Source organism: Musa acuminata, unplaced genomic scaffold (genome assembly GCF_036884655.1).
Source record: "Musa acuminata AAA Group cultivar baxijiao unplaced genomic scaffold, Cavendish_Baxijiao_AAA HiC_scaffold_1144, whole genome shotgun sequence".
Taxonomy (NCBI): Eukaryota; Viridiplantae; Streptophyta; class Magnoliopsida; order Zingiberales; family Musaceae; genus Musa; species Musa acuminata.
The window spans coordinates 293,280-309,873 of record NW_027021356.1 but is presented as its reverse complement, the minus strand read 5'-3'; the positions used below and the strand labels follow the sequence as shown (position 1 = coordinate 309,873).

General features: G+C 38.7%; 3 protein-coding genes across 6 annotated transcripts; 2 read left to right on the top strand and 1 right to left on the bottom strand.

Annotated features, from left to right (window-relative positions):
* Nucleotides 1–922: 922 nt before the first annotated feature.
* Nucleotides 923–6,835, bottom strand: LOC135671640 (uncharacterized). Of its 4 annotated transcripts, none has more exons than XM_065179871.1 (6): nucleotides 6,664–6,835; nucleotides 4,219–4,314; nucleotides 2,440–2,636; nucleotides 2,104–2,301; nucleotides 1,460–1,519; nucleotides 923–1,244 (listed from the first exon to the last, which is right to left on the bottom strand). In XM_065179871.1, exons 2-6 carry the CDS (start codon nucleotides 4,307–4,309, stop codon nucleotides 1,098–1,100), a joined length of 693 nt encoding a protein of 230 aa, XP_065035943.1. In that variant the 5' UTR covers nucleotides 4,310–4,314; nucleotides 6,664–6,835; the 3' UTR covers nucleotides 923–1,097. The 4 variants fall into 4 exon arrangements, with proteins under 4 accessions (XP_065035943.1, XP_065035944.1, XP_065035941.1 ...); XM_065179872.1 differs by having other exon boundaries at nucleotides 2,440–2,630; nucleotides 6,664–6,825; XM_065179869.1 differs by lacking the exon at nucleotides 6,664–6,835 and adding an exon at nucleotides 5,763–5,787.
* A 957-nt stretch (nucleotides 6,836–7,792) lies between these two features.
* LOC135671614 (uncharacterized) lies at nucleotides 7,793–10,059 on the top strand. Its single transcript, XM_065179817.1, has 2 exons — nucleotides 7,793–7,913; nucleotides 8,032–10,059. Exon 2 carries the CDS (start codon nucleotides 8,176–8,178, stop codon nucleotides 9,763–9,765), a length of 1,590 nt encoding a protein of 529 aa, XP_065035889.1. The 5' UTR covers nucleotides 7,793–7,913; nucleotides 8,032–8,175; the 3' UTR covers nucleotides 9,766–10,059.
* Nucleotides 10,060–10,858: 799 nt separating this feature from the next.
* Nucleotides 10,859–13,185, top strand: LOC135671615 (uncharacterized). The gene is made up of 2 exons (XM_065179818.1): nucleotides 10,859–10,939; nucleotides 11,239–13,185. Exon 2 carries the CDS (start codon nucleotides 11,271–11,273, stop codon nucleotides 12,918–12,920), a length of 1,650 nt encoding a protein of 549 aa, XP_065035890.1. The 5' UTR covers nucleotides 10,859–10,939; nucleotides 11,239–11,270; the 3' UTR covers nucleotides 12,921–13,185.
* The last annotated feature ends 3,409 nt before the right edge of the window (nucleotides 13,186–16,594 follow it).

The following is a 16,594-nucleotide window of genomic DNA, read 5'->3' as shown; positions in this document are numbered from 1 at the left end:
CCTTGGTGGAGAAGGGAAGCTGTGGTTTTGGAGACTCTTCTTCCTGCTGCTCTTCATTGAGCTCTGGCTCGGCCCTAAGGTTTCTCAACACAAAGAAACCAGCCAAGGTAGCTGACAGAAAGATCAACACCACTCTCAGAGGACACATCTCTTTCTCTCTCTCTCTCACTCTCTTCTTTCTTCAGAGATCTCTTCACTGAGATGGAAAAGGAAAAGAAGATGGATTAATGAGGAGACGATGGGATGTGTGGTCCACAGCACGCGCTATCTTCACCAAACTGGGGTCCACTGTACTATGGAAGAGTGGGTGAGTTGGCAGTATTACGGCCTCCAGAAAAAATTTGTGAGATCTCTCTCTCTCTCTCTCTCTCTCTCTCTCTCTCTCTATATATATATATATATATATATATATATAGAGAGAGAGAGAGAGAGAGAGAGAGAAATTTTTATTGTTATCATGAATTTCTAAAGGAGAGATTTATATTAAAGTTTCAGCTAACAAAAATTAATTATGATAGCAAATGCAAAGGTTTTCAGTTTTGGATATATATACAGATGTAAATATGCTACACTTACATAAATACAAACAATATTGACTTTGGAAGAATATATACTATGCACGTTGACTTCCATCGTGAGTCAACAAAATTTCTCTACCAAAACAATAATTTTGCATTTATATGTAGCAAAAATATTTATCAATAATAATATCATAAAATTTTTGTAGAATTGTACAAAATTAGCGTGATTTATATGCACAGTTAAATCCCCCATTGAATCATGCATGTTTCATATCCAAAGAAATAATAGCATGGAATATGAATTGCCTTGTTCTTTCTACATAACAGCTTGAACAACAGAAATATTAACATCACTTCTTGTTTTGGCTAAGTAAAATACAAAGAAATTGAAGAGAAGATACTGGCATAACAGATAATAGATATCTCCATAGAATAGACAACAACCAACATGGTTCATGATTCATCAAGCAATGAGCTACAGCATATAAAGACTGCCTGTGAATGCTACCAACACATCATCATCCAGTGTCAGTTAATAGGAGTTAATGCAATACATCATTTCTTATATTATATGAACTAATATTCTGCCACCAAAACAGTGCTGATGAGTTCCACTTTGCTGGTCTTGCATGCATGGATGGCAGTACAAACATCTGTGTTCTCCAGGAATTTTTCACCATTGACCAGGATCAGAGGGCCATACTGGAGGACCAGCTTCTTGCACTGATCAGAGAGGAAAAAAATAAAAAGATGCACACAGAAGCAGCAACCAATGACTAGAAAAAACCACATTTAAGTGCTACATCAAGATGATCTGGTGAAGAAACATGAGAGACACATGCTATTCTACCTAATATTTCAAGAGAATGTACATGCTGGTTTATACTACAGGTACATTGATCTACCTCTCTTGCAAATATTAGTGCTTCAGAGCTTACCTCTTTGACATAATTCTCCACCTCATTGCATTCCTTAAGAAGCATCTTAATTACCTCAAACTGTCAATTTCATGAAGTATAAAGAGTGGGTCAGCATTTGGAGACAACAGAAAGCAACTTGTTAATTGGTTAGTCAAGCATAGCACAGAACTGAACCTGCCAATAGTATCGGCCTAAAGCAAGCAAAAAATGAAAAAGAAAATCTAGCCATAGTCTAGATGCTTATTAGTCTAGATAAGATTGTGCCATCGTATGTGAGGGCTTTGGTGAAAACATGTAAAAAATTGAAATGACAAAGAACTCATCAGTACCAGCAGGTTGCATAAATTTGAACAAAGAAAATTGTTATCAGGGCAGAATGATGCATTTTTGCATCCTTATTAAATAGATTCAGTTATCCATTAAAAGATAAATGACAAATCCATGACCAAGTCCTTTTGATAAGGTGACACAATATTGGTTTTTGAAGGAAGATTATGCATTTATTAATGGAAAATCCTTCTGGAGTAGATGCTAGCAAAATGCCCTAAAAAATGACTATTTAACAACAAAAGCTCCTATTCTAATATTACAGACACAGGATAGCTTGAAATGAAGAAACAAATGAAGTTGGAATAAAATTGGTACAGAGAAACAACAGTTACCTGAGTGTCAGGATCTTTGAGTTTGATAAATACTTTAGCAACAACATCATGACAAAGGGAGCAGGAATCATCACTTGTTCGCAGATTAATAGAATCCATCTCCTCACAAAGATCAAATTTTTTGCAGAACTCTTCTGGGTGTATCTTAGAGATCTCGGCAAAGAAAAGAGATGCATAGAAGTCCACTAACAGAATGCACTGCCACAAAATTTGTATGAGGATTAGATGAAAGCTCAAACGGAATCAACTGTCAGGATCATATATGCATCGAAAACTCTAACTGCTCATTGAAAGGCTTACAAGCAAATTATTTCTACTCGTGACATAAAGGATTACCTGCTCCTCGAAAGGCTTCATCTCAGAACATGCTTGATGAAGGGTTTCAAGTAACTCAGTTTGAGTCTTGTTTTCACCAATATATTGTGTAGCCTGTGCAGTAAAGTTCTCACATAATGTGCACAATTGATCATTTCCTTTGACTGCCTTTGATATTTTACTTCGGCTTTGAGGTGTTCCAGTGCCAATTTCTGTTGTTGGAACCATCAAGATAATTGTTACATATGATTCCGTTTTAAAGATATAATCCATATAACTTCTATACAAGTCATAAGCTTATAGAAGTAGGTAGCTACCAGAATGCAGAAGTATGCTGAGGTTTATAATCAAACAGTTCAACAAGGTTCCTGAATACAAGAATTTATTCCTAATTTTATTCAGTAAAAGCTGTACATAACATGTGATAAAATAATTGTACACCAAAACCTTAGGTGGTATAAACTATAAAATTCAATGTATATAAGCATCCAGAGACTACAAGAAAGACAATGGTACCTCACTCAGGCTATAATTCTGTCTGGGAAGAACTTTATGCATGATCACTTAGGCTGCATAGTGAACCTATTAATCTGTCATTTATAACCACCTGTCTGCTTAAGTGCAATTCTAATATGTGCTATGCGATCAAATATTCACTGTTAAGACAACTTCACTAGAAAAGTTAGAACGAGTGATGACAACAAATTAAGAACACTTCTATATTATTTGCACGGAAGCTGTAGTTTGCAGTATTGGCCAGTTCCAAAATGATATGCCTGATCCATATTGGTAACATCCAATACAAATCTGATTTTAACCAACTTCACAGCCTTATAGTCAGAAATTGAATGCCATAAGGTAGAATTGATCAAATTCAACCTGATTTGGACGATTTGGCCAATTCTAGTCAGTTGAAACCCTTCAAGGAAGAATAAGAGAAAATCAGGTGGAAGTAGAGGATGAGAAGAAGAGGCAAGCCTAGACAGAAGAAATATGAAAACGATGCTAATGATTGTAACAGTAAAACAGAAGAGATGATACTAGCATTTTATTTGTTATTTGTTTTCACCATTGAAGTTGTCGTTTGCAAGTATTGTTGCACTAATTTTTTCATCAATTGCCCACTGCCAGTAAAAAGTAGAGGAAAATAAAATCAAGAGTGAAAAGGGGAACACAAGAGTAATGTTAAGGAAATATATAGTTACCATATTTAAAATGGAAAACAGTATGGAACTAATTAATAACCTAAAATTCTATGGGCATACTCTCTGCAAAAGTTGTTCATTATGTCTTTGTATTACCTAAAACATCAATTGCAAAAAATGCTTGTTGAATGAAGATGCCATGGATAGTTGATTGAGTAAAAATATTAGGTCACAATTCTTGTAAAAATCAATACGACACACTGTCAAAAAAATTGTTTTGTTTGAACTTTGAAGACAACAATAAATTCAGAACTGAGGCAATAAGGTTTCTTAATTACAATGCTTCAGGACAAGTTAGCATATGTTCTCTGGTTAAGGCAATTTAACAAGCCGTATTAAAAGATTCTGCCGAGAAAATCCACCACTTTCCACAAGTATCAGGAGTGGCATGACTTGATGACTATTATTAATTTTACATTAAGCATATGCAACAATTATGCTAATTCATTGACTTCATTGACAAAATTAATAACATGTTAAAAGAAAATAAACATAAGTTGTTCACATGGAGCAACAATTATCAAGAGCAGAAATAAAAAGAAAAAAAGAAGGCAAACGTTAACTAAAAGCAAAGGAATGTATGTACATGACATACCCATAATATCAAAGTTCACTGAGCTTCTAGCATCAGTACTTGCCCAGGTAATAATAAGCATAAGAAGGAAGAACCCCTCTCTCAAAGCCATCGGCCCTGTCAATTTCAAATGATTTAATTACAGATCAGGACAAAGGCAACCATCATAACAGGATATTTTTTCCATAGAAAAATGTACCCGATACATTAACTTCATAATAAGCCAAATCACACAAATGTCATCCAATTAATTAATTAAAAATAGAGAACAAATTTAGTACTAGAAAAGAAAAGCAAGTGAGCCTTACTGCCACAGCAATTTTGGTCCTTTAGACCATGAATGACCAAAGTTCAGGTCATAAACACAACAACTTGGCCTACAGGGGTAGGTTGTGAAAATAGTCATCCTAGACTTTGCATTAGCAGGAATCTTGTGCATTGAGCTGCCCCCTCTTCTCATCATTTGTGTTCTACAAAAAATTTGTACAACACTTGTGCTATATAGAACCCCCTAGCAATATTTAGAGTCATCTTTGACCCAAAAAGTGGTATCTAATTACAAAATGAAACTACCATTTGTTCTCATCTCATGTTCTAACATGATACATGAGCTTAACCAAGTGGCTATTTGACTATATTTCTTGTGTTGACTAACAGAAAATACTTTCAATCTTGATTGGTCAAAATCCCCAACAAGAAGATAGTTTCCCTCCTTGCTAGCCCTCATATATCTCTCCATCCTAACAAATACATGCTTGTCTCTTCTTAATTCCTCTTTATACCTCTACATAGTTTCCCTCCTTGCTAGCCCTAATATATCTCTTCATCCTAACAAATGCATGCTTGCCTCTTCCTAATTCCTCTTTATACCTCTACCCCTCACTAATGGTGGTGACTATGAAAAAGGAAAATAAAGATAGTAAGTTAAGAAAGTTAAGAGGTATTATTCCAGTCATGAAAGCACAAGTACTATGAGTATGATGGAATAAGATGTCAAAATGTTCATTAGCCAACCAAGAGAGGCATGGAAGTGTAAGGCTTTACAGTGGCCTGGGCAGTACAAAGACAAAAATGATGGTGTTGCAGCTTAAACAACAAGTACTAGCACATGCTTGTGTAATTAGTCATTAATTTTGAGGTGAAGAGCTCCTCTTAACATCATGAAAAAGTGTCTCTGATTGAAACTACATTTTGAGAAAGAATTGAATGAGCTAGTTAGTTACTACCAAGGAAAGGTAAAGTAAATGAGAAAAGGAAGCCACATATAATGGATTTAATTAATTGATGAGAAATAAGTTGCATAAAGAAATTTCTGCAAATTCTTGCCACATAAACCCAACTATGGAACTTGATCCACCTTGGCTCAGCTTAAGATACTGCATGCACAAGATCCACACTCATTTAATATGATATATTTCAAACAGACTAATGATTAGCATTGCTAGATGCCTTTGTTGAATAAACAATCTTAAGGTTTGAATAAAAATAAGATAGAAAAAGCTTAGAGAAGGCATATAAATACTAACAAGCAGAAATTTTTTTGGGAAATTAAGCAGAAACCTTACCAAGAAACATTTAATTTCCTGTAGACTGGTGACAATACAAGGAAAGATGCAACATCTTGAAGTACTTCTATAACTCCTAGGCTCTTAGCCTTGTTCCAATTAGCAAGAAATCCCTTCCTTTAATTTATGACAGCGTAGCATAAAATATATGTAGGAAATGAATCGGAAACTACCTTAAAGCTGGAAGAAGTGATAGTTCAGTCACATGCCACAACTCATCTCCTTACTTTATCTAGATCCAAAAGTCAACTAAATCTGGGATCTCCACGCATATTTGCTAGTTTAGTTTTTCTTTCCCTTTAATCTTCTAATCTATTATTCTGAACTTCAACTAGCTTCCAGTTCTTAGTTATTCAGGTCTCCAAATATCTGCCACCAACGGATAGATGCAACAAGGTGCCATCCTATGCTGTATGGTTTTACCACATAATCTCCATTTCCCTAAGGCTACTAGACAACACAAAACTAATCGACTTTTTCCAGTGATGAAAAGGAGAAAACTTGGAACGATTGGATCAAAATTAGTCATTTCAATTGAAATGCACTTAGAATTCGATTACAGCGACGAAAGCATCACTAAACCCCAAAACAACCAACCGAAAGCAAAGATCCGCGTAACACAACTTCATATACCATAATTCAAGCGCAGCACCTAGTGATGCCCTTGGTTTTATGTAGGCGCCCATATCAAAGGGAACCGGAAGCAAGATCTCGAACTGAATCGAGCGACTTACTTTCTTTTTTGTTTTCGCAAATTACTCAACAAGACCGAATTTTTATCTGGCATCTAAAGAAATGATGGTACAAGTTCGATCGATTTCTTATTCGACAAGAAGAAAAAAAAAAGAGTTGATCTCCCTCCGTGGAACATCAAAGAGAAGGAAACAGATCGGGGAAATACCAGTTGAAAGAACAAGCTTCTTCAAGGGGATTACAATCTCGGCGCTCCACCGACCAATTCTTGCTTCTCCGGGTCGGGTTCTTGATAAGGACTGGGTGGGAGGAGATCCAAGGACGAGGGGGACCCAGCGAATGAATGCGAGAAATGCGACAAACAGAAATCGAAGCTGTGTTTGGTTGGGCGGCGAGCGGCCGAGAGCTACTTGCCACTGTCGGTGATCCAACGTGAATACAAGTATTCCAACCACGGGGGTGCGATTCCCGTGTTCGGGACAAGGCACCAAGCAGGGAACGGCGGCCCGCTTGAATGCCCTGATGTCTTGAACCCCCGCAGAATTCTGTCATCCACTCGGCCTGTGCCACGACAGCCACTATGCAGGGGACCGCGGGAATCGACCAATAAGAAGCGTTCCCAAAATCTGTTCGGTGCCTCCGTCTCCTCAGTCGGGTGAATCCATCCACGGTGGTGGTGTATAGATACAACGTTTGAGGAACGAAACTTATCTAATATTTTTTTAATGTAATAATCTATTTATTAAAATTTAAGAGTTTAAAAAAATCATCTAATATATAAGAAATATTAATTATAAATATAAGAATTCTTACATTTATTGGAAGGTCTTATATTTGAATCATACATTCACCGTGGGTCCCATGGTGGTCCCATTGGGGATTAATTAAGTAATTTATTAATAGTAGTATATCCGGTAAAAGATCTAATGCAAATTCCAAACTGATCCGCGTAAGACAACTCCATTAACCCAACATATAATGTCCAAAGTGCTATTCATGCATATAAGCACTTGCATGCAATGCAATATTACTATGTCTAATTATTATTACTATGTGTTAGTATCGGTCATAGTCGTAAGATTGTTTCCAAGTCAATAACATGGTGACAGCTTCATGATTGCAGCGGTCATTGGACGGTTGGATGTTCTTCTCAAGCGAGACCTGTTTGGACCGCAATTCCAGGTTGGTCCTCTGGTGGGGCCAATTTGGTAACTCCCGTAGGCACGTTGACTTTGACTTTCCCTCTGTCTGAAAGCAGAACCCTTTGCAGTTTGACCGTCAGGTGGCAGACTACGATCTTTCGTTCATCTTTATTTTGTTCTGCTCTTCGACCGTCTGCGACAGGAAGATCGTCTTGCTTTTTTGGCTCCTTGCACAAGATATATCTGCTTCATTCCTCTTTGCATGAGCTAAATAGCTGAATTCTTTACTTCTCTTCGATCGACTCCCATTCCAAAGGTAAATCATAAACTTGGTGATATGAAATAGATGAAGCTTGTTATTCTGGATGCTCTGATCCGAAATTTATGACCAAAAAATCTTGCAGTAGTAATAGTTTTCATTCTTATTCTATCAGAACTGGAGTTGCAAGAACTCTGTTGAACCTCGAAAAGATTGATTGTGGATTCCTCCGTGCAAAGATAAGTCTCACCCCAGCGAGACGAGATTGTGCAAGAACTGGTTTTGTTTAGATTTCTTTGTGTAGGTTACCGAGAGGAGGATGGTTTCCTGTAGTACCAGTGATGGTGAACAAGAATCCAACTCGGATCCAAATGCTCCTGAGCTCAGGGACTACCGTATCCAAATCCCATCGCTTCAGGAAACACTGCTGGAGCCAAGAAGCGGTAGGAGCAGGCTCTTGGATTGGTTGAAGAAGCTTAATTTCTCTTCCCCGCTCAGAATTCTCCGTCGAACTCTGAACCAAAGAGAGGAGATCTCGCTTTCCGTCCCTTCTCCCGTCGGCATCCAACGGCGCTTCCATGTTCAGTTCTTCGGGAGAATCAACTGGTCTTCTTTCTTCGGCACCTTCAGAGCTTGGCTGAAAAATCCCATGAACATTGCCCTTCTCATCTGGCTAATCTGCGTTGCAGTCTCCGCCACCATGCTGGGCCTCCTCCTCCTCGGATTGCTGAACAACGCATTCCCCACAAAATCCTCGAGAAACCACTGGATCGAGATCAACAACCAGGTCCTCAATGCGCTCTTTACGCTCATGAGCATCTACCAGCACCCCAGGCTCTTTCACCACCTCGTCATGCTATGCCGGTGGAACTCAGAGGACATCGTCGAGCTCAGAAAGATATACTGCAAGAACGGAGCCTATCGACCTCACGAGTGGGCTCACATGATGGTCGCCCTGCTCCTCCTTCACATCACTTGCTTTGCGCAGTACACCTTGTGTGGTCTCTACTGGGGCTACGCCAGGAAGAACCGACCGGAGTTCCTCGAGGACTTCTTCTTCGCCTTGGGGCTTGCAGCGCCGGTCTTGGCTGCTCTGTACACACTGTATAGTCCTCTTGGAAGGGAATATAGCTCCAATTCGGATGAAGAATCACAATCTCAGATACCCAAAGCTTGCGATGAGCAACGCAGGAAGCACGGCCCGAGAGCTGCAGCGAGCAAACCCGAGTGGGCTGGAGGACTTCTCGACGTCAGGGACGACATTACCGTCTGTTACCTCTCCTTCTTCTGCACCTGCTGCGTCTTCGGTTGGAACATGGAGAGACTCGGGTTCGGTAACATGTACGTCCACATCTTCACCTTCCTCCTGCTCTGCGTCGCGCCGTTCTGGATCTTCAACATCTCGGCTCTCAACATCCACAACTACGTCATCGGAGATGTCATCGGGATCGCCGGAGTAGTCCTGTGCGCGTTCGGGCTGCTGTACGGGGGGTTTTGGAGGATCCAAATGCGGAAAAGATTCAAACTCCCCGGCGACACATGCTGTTTGGGCTCGGCGTCGCTTACGGACTACGGCAAGTGGTTGTTCTGCTGGGCGTGTTCTCTGGCACAGGAGGTGCGCACCGGGAACCTCTACGATGTGGAAGATGACAGCCTCTCGAGGAGGGTAATGCAAAGTGGGGATGGAGAGGGGGAGAGTGCTGTGGATCCTCGACCCTGTCAAGATGATTCCGGAACAGCAATGACCACATCTGAGACGCAGCATAGGGAAGGGGAAAATGATGGCGCAGCTGCAGAAGATGCCGCATTGGTTCTCAGTGATGTGATGAATCCACCAATTCCACCATTGATACAGTTAAGAGAGGTGGTCTGCGACGATGACTCTATTCATCCACCACCTTCGACTTGAACTGTGCAACTTGAGATTTTTCTTGTTTTATTAGAATTTGGCAGCATCACATCGATCATAAAGCTGTGTAATGTGTTGTGGGACGTCTGCGATCAGCTATGTGTGCCGGTGGAAGATTAATCTTTCATGAATCTCTTAAGAGATCATTGAAGAGGTTGAAGAAAGCGAGATATCCTTGTCAGGTTTCATTTAGAAAGTCATGGTTCCTGCGAAGAAATGAGAGGCTAGCCAATACAAGATATTATTCTGGGTAAATTTCCGGAAAAAATAATTATTTTTTATTTTTTTTTCTTCAAGAAATGTCTTAATTTTCAGAATTATCTAATAATAATTTTTTTTTTACCTAATACCTCCAAACTACCTATCTTCTTTCATTAGTTACAATATTTTTATATACACATTAAAATATTTTTAGAAATACTCTAATATTTTTATATTATTTAAAATATCATAAACATAATATGTTTATAAAATTTATATAAAAGCAATATATTTTTTATATTACTAAAAATGCTATAACACAAATGTAAAAATACTATAATCGGATCGATTCACCTTATAGACTAATTCATAATAAATAGAGAGAAAAAAAGAAAAAAAATGAATGGGTGTCAAGTCAAAAATATTTCATGTATTATGAAAAAAAAGACAAAGGGTATTTTTAAAAAAAAATCTAAAAAGGGAGGATTTTTTTAAGAATCAGCCCTCTTTGGATGACTGAAAAATAAATAAATAAAATAAAAAAGCTTCAAAGTCAATAACTTGACCATCATAAGGCACAGCAACACCAACTCACACTCCCTGATTCAACGGTCGTGCACCAACATGCACGGCCGAAGAAATAAGCTTGTAGTAAGTAATACGATAAGGTCAGCGTTGACAGGTTTGCCTCGGTCAAGTAAACCAAAGGATTAATGCACCGGCATCAACGCTCTCCCACTGCAGTCCACGCTGCTACTCCTTCTTGCCGACCCTCTCTGACTCTTTCCCTCCCATCCTCTTCGTTTACTCTCTCTCTCTCGCTCCCTCTCTCGATCTATCTATCTATATATAAGAGGTGAGCAGCAGTTATTTGCTTCTCCAAGAGCTGCTTGTTTCGTGTCCCAGCCGAGCAAGGGAGAGAGTGAGATTAGAGCTTGGGAACGCTGAATCTTCTCCTCCATAAAACAAGAAGGTAGCAGGCAGCAGCCTTTATCTCTGTTGTCTTATTTCTCTCCCTTCCATCTTGAGTAGATGACAAATTCATCATCTTTAATGTTATTTAAGCATATCCATTCTTACTCATATTTTCCTCTCAAGTGTTTATACTCTTATTGTCATAAGTGATATCGAGTTATGCAAAATGATGATCGGCTTTGAACTTAAAGAAGTTCCTTTTCTTTTTTTTGTTGGGTAAATTATATTAGAGATCTGTACGCAGTTCATTTATTAGCTTTTGAGGTGTTTATATATCTTGATTCCTTTGACACACAGATAATAGCTTATTACTCTGCAAAGCTTGAGGAATGGAATCGAATGGAAGCCGTCAGAGTACAGAGGACACCGAAGCAGCAATCGAGAAGAGTGAAAGAAGTATGACAACGAAGCTCTCCTGCTGCATCCGAAAAAAGGAAGAACAATTCTTCGATCGGACACGACATGTGAGAAGGTTCCTAGATTTCTTGAAGGCTCAACCGTCCAAAGATTGGTTCCTCAGATTCGGCTCTGTCGGCAGATCATCTCCTTTCACCTTCGTGAAGAGAATCGGAAGCCAAAGAGGCGGCTCTTCGCCACCGGACTGTGCTCCTGTTCATGGCTGCCGACCTCTTCGCGTGCCATTTGTAAGAAGGATCAACTGGGAAGGCCTGATCATGTACTGCAAGAACTGGGTAAAACACCCCATGAACATGGCTCTGCTGGTCTGGCTCTTCTTCGTCGCCGTAGGCCTCTTCGTCCTCTTCCTCTTCATGACCGGACTCCTGGACCACACCATACCCAAGAGTTCGCAGAGGAAGCGATGGACTGAGATCACCAACCAGATCGTGAACGCGCTCTTCACCATCATGTGCATCTACCAACACCCCAAGCTGTTCCACCACTTGGTGCTCCTATGTAGGTGGACATCGACCGACGTCGCCGAGCTGCGGAAGGTGTACTCCAAGAACGGAGCCCCGCGGCCCAACGAGTGGGCTCACATGATGCTCGTGGTGCTCCTCCTCCACACCACCTGCTTCTCTCAGTATGGTTTGTGCGGACTCTACTGGGGTTACTCGAGCGACAGTCGACCGACATGGCCGCAGATCCTCTTCATCGTCCTTGGAATCGCAGCGCCAGTTGCCGCCGGCATCTACGTCGTTTACGGTCCCTTGGGAAAGAAGCAGGAGTCCGAAACCGACGTAGAATCGCGTCAAATGGCCGTGGCTGCTGCACCGGACACCGATCTGCTGAAGACATGCAACAAAAGGGTGGTGATCACGAAGCCCGAATGGGTCGGCGGACTCTTCGACTGCTGGGACGACCTCACGGTGGCCTCTCTCTCAGTCTTCTGCACGTTGTGCGTGTTTGGGTGGAACATGGAGAGGCTCGGATTCGGCAACATGTACGTGCACATCGTCACGTTCCTGCTCCTCTGCGTTGCGCCTCTACTGGTGTTCAGCGTGACGGCGATCAACATCGACGACGATATTGCCAGATACATGACGGGGATCACCGGCATCCTGCTCTGCTTCTGCGGACTGCTTTATGGAGGCTTTTGGCGGATTCAGATGAGGAAAAGATTCAAGCTTCCGGCGAATCCTTTCTGCTGTGGCTATCCGGCCATGACGGACTTCATGCAGTGGCTGTTTTGCTGGTCGTGCTCGTTGGCGCAGGAGGTGCGCACCGGGAACTTGTACGACATCGAGGAGGACAGCTTCCATCAGAAAGGAGGAGAAGACGAGAGCTCAAAGGTGCACCCTCTGCCGCGAGAAGGTGGAATGGGGCCATTAATGGAATCCAGCTCTTTGGCACACAGCCACTCCAACCCACACACAGGCAAATCAAACAGTAAACCTCATTCTAATGGAACAGCAACGAATTGTGTCAGAATCAACATAGATGAGGCAGCATGTGGAGGTGAGAAAGACGATTCCATGACACCACCACTTCAGCCACTGGTTCAGCTAAGAACACCGTAAGGCAAGAAGAAGATCATGAATGGCCATGGTCATGCTCTGTTCCTCTTCAGGTTTCTCATAGGGATTCCAAGTCTGTAGAATTCATTCATTGCACTACTGATGTAGAGAAAACTATTATTAGGAAACCATAAGGTGATTTCTACATGCATTAGAAACGTTGTGAATATGTTATCGGATGCTTACCTCAGAAATGTTATATTAGTCCATTCATTTTGTTATTGTTAAAATATGAGGAAGAAATACTTCAAGTTTTCCTTTCCTTTTATTCTGATATCACATTGTTAGAATATAAGATTTGCATATATTATATGATTTATTATGATTTCTTTTTTAACTGAGGGATCATTAATCTAAAAAACTCAAAGCTATTGTTGGACGAGATGGAATATTTAGGAACCAAAATTCATTTTCACCTTGAATTTATTATCTTTATCCAAATCTTTTATAAGCATTTTTCTTCCGGTCATCAAATGCCACCATTGCAAGCCATCGGTCAATCACCTACTCATGCATTAGGGGTTCTTTAGTAAAAAGGTATTTTTAACATTTCAGTGGACGATGATGCTGTTGAGAGTTCATGGGCGACTATTGTGGATGAGAAGAGTGACGACGAGAGGTGACTATGTTGATGCTGATACAATTATCGAGCATCTCTTATCTCTCACCGTCACTCTTTTTAAGTCACCTATGGCTTCCAACGACAACGTTAAAAATAATTTTTTACCGATTGTTTTCGTATTTTTGTCGATAAAACTAACGACGTGAAGATAAATGAAATAAGATGTTTTACTTTTATAAAAATAGAGATTTAAATATAATTTTTTAAGTTCATAAATCAAAATACTCTAACTATAGTGGGGAATACTATAGTGGAGAATTTGTAATTAGCCCGATTAACAGTATATGAAGAAAAAACTATTTTAATAAAGTAAAAAATATTTTGATATTCAATAATTTATTATCTTCATAAGAATATCATTTGCAACTTGAAACCTTAAACTAATTACGATAAATAAAAAAAATAAAATATATTTGTTTGGTATCAACATTTTGATTGATGTATTTTTCCTGAATAATTGATATTTATTCAACTTGTGTTTCTTTTGGAAAAAAATATATTTCAATTAACTTGATTATAGGCGGATCAGTCTATTGAATCCGAATAATAATTTGACGATAGATGTTATGAGCGTCAATAAAGTAAAAAATTAAAATACTCAATGGAACATATTACGAAGATATAAGATAATGTAATATATTTGAGTAAATGGTGAAGTCCTAAAAATTACTCCAGATTTTATAGATTTCATTTTAGCAACATACTTACACATAAGATTAATCACATCAAATATTTAAGTTAGGAATTGATTTTCTTTCCTTACTTGTTATTATAATTTAAGGAAATCTTAATCTACTTCCTTGTTTGTTGATATGAATTAAGGAAATAACTAGTAAGTATTCCAAATATGATGATATCATATTTGTTAGTATATTAAATGAAAATAATTTATATTAAATAAATACGGAAATTAAAATTTATTTCCCTTAATAGAGGCTCACCTCCTCCTATTTAAAGGGAGGGATTTCTCTCTTTCGTTCCTCACCTAGTCGAGCCTGGCAGCGGGAGGAACGAGGAGTTATACCCTGTTAACAAGAGAACGAGGAGTTACACCCTGTTGACAAGAGGTAGGTTTCCCTGCCTTTCTTAAATTTTAAAGTTTTAGTTTTATTTTATTATTCTTTGAATGTTGAAAGCTTGTACTTTGAAAAAATGTTTATCAATTCTTTAAATGTTAATTTTTTTATTATTAACATTAAAGTAATCACTTGTATAATGTTGACCCATGATTAAGTTTTTATTATAGATTTAAAGATGTTAAAAATTTATATGTTTTATCTGATATTTCCTGATATTAATGTTTATCTTTAATCTTATCTGGATTAAAATATTATTAGATTAAAATATATTATCTAAAATCTTTTGTGATATTCATTAATTTGAAATTTAAAATATGCTATTCTGAATGATTTAGAATTTGACTAGAATATGTTGAAATTTTATATGTATTGAAAGCATGATTTTTATGTGAATTTAGAAGGTTATTTCATTATATTAAAGTTTATGTCTTTTAATGTATTATGATTTCCATTTAAATTAGAATGTTATTTCCTTGTTTTAAAGCTTATCTCCTTGTCTATCATTCAATATGTTATTATGTTTTTTGTTTATATTGCTAATGAATATATGTTGCGGTATAAAATTATATATTATTTGGATTGAAATTGCTCACAGGCCAGGCCCAACCCATAGGTCAGGCCACAGCCTATTGGCTAGGCCTAATCAGTAGACCAGGCCCAGCCCGTAGGCCAGGCCCAACCCACGGATCAGGCCTTGGCCCGTAGGCTAACCCAGCCTAACCATCATGGGCGGTCACATGCGATGCACATGACCAGTCCATGGGCCAAGGCTGGGCTAGCTTTGTGTGATGCATGCCCAGTCATATATAATGCAAATGACTAGTAGATGAGCTGGCTTAATCTAGCTCAATATTATTGTTGGATTTGAGCCCAAGTATTGATTGAACTAAACTAGGCTTGATTAGTCTAAATCAATTCAGGGTGATTCCAAATTGATTTACTTATTCAAGTTAGTTTAACCTAAATTGAACATAATCTAATCCAAATTATACTAGTCTAGGGTGGTTCCAGACCAGTTAAATAAGGATTAGAGATCGGTTCAGTTAGGTCCTAGTAAATTGAGTTCAATTGGATCAATTGAACTAGAGTTCAAGTCAATTGAGGGCTAATTTGTATTATTTGGTATTGATGATATTTGAAAGAAATGTTTAAATGTGTTATTTCATCCCTATATGGACATGACTAGTGTGAGATTATGTTATTTCCCTGCCAAGGGCAGGTAGGGCGATTCCCTTCGGGGATTAGCTGGCCGTCAGACGTGGCGGCTGGACGGTTCCTCCATCCGCTATTGGGAGGAACGTGTCCCCACTTTGGCGGGTGTGGGACACCACTCCATCCGCTGTTGGGAGTATGATATGAGTTTGCCTCCATCCGCTGTTGGGAGAACACAAACTCATCCCGTAAGATAAAGCATCTCCATCCGTTGTTGGGGGAGTGCTCCTTCGGGTACTTGATATACGCCAATAGGATGATTGATTGAATTTTGATCATGTATTCATCTTGATTTGACTTTTGGGGTTCCTACTCAGCGTTGCTGAATTTTCTTTGTTTTTTATTTTCAGAGCAGCCTCCCTCTAGTACTAAATTGGATTCCAGTGGAGAGCGGACCTTCCTCTACCGCTAGGTAGAGCCACTTGGATGACTCTTGAAGTTAACATTACTATGTTTACTTTTCTATTTGTAATTTGATGAATAAATGAATTGTAATAAATGGTTATAGATGATGAATAAAGTGATGTTTATCTATTTGGCTTGTGTGGAAAGATATATATATATATATATATATATATATATATATATATATATATATATATATATATATATATATATATATATATATATATATATATATATATATAATCCAGGATGTGACGTAAGACGAAAGTATAAAAACAGTAACAATCTTCTACTTCTGATTCTGTTTACTGCTGTTTTGGCATTGAACTTTATTTCTCCATATCTGCCATTCTAACTAA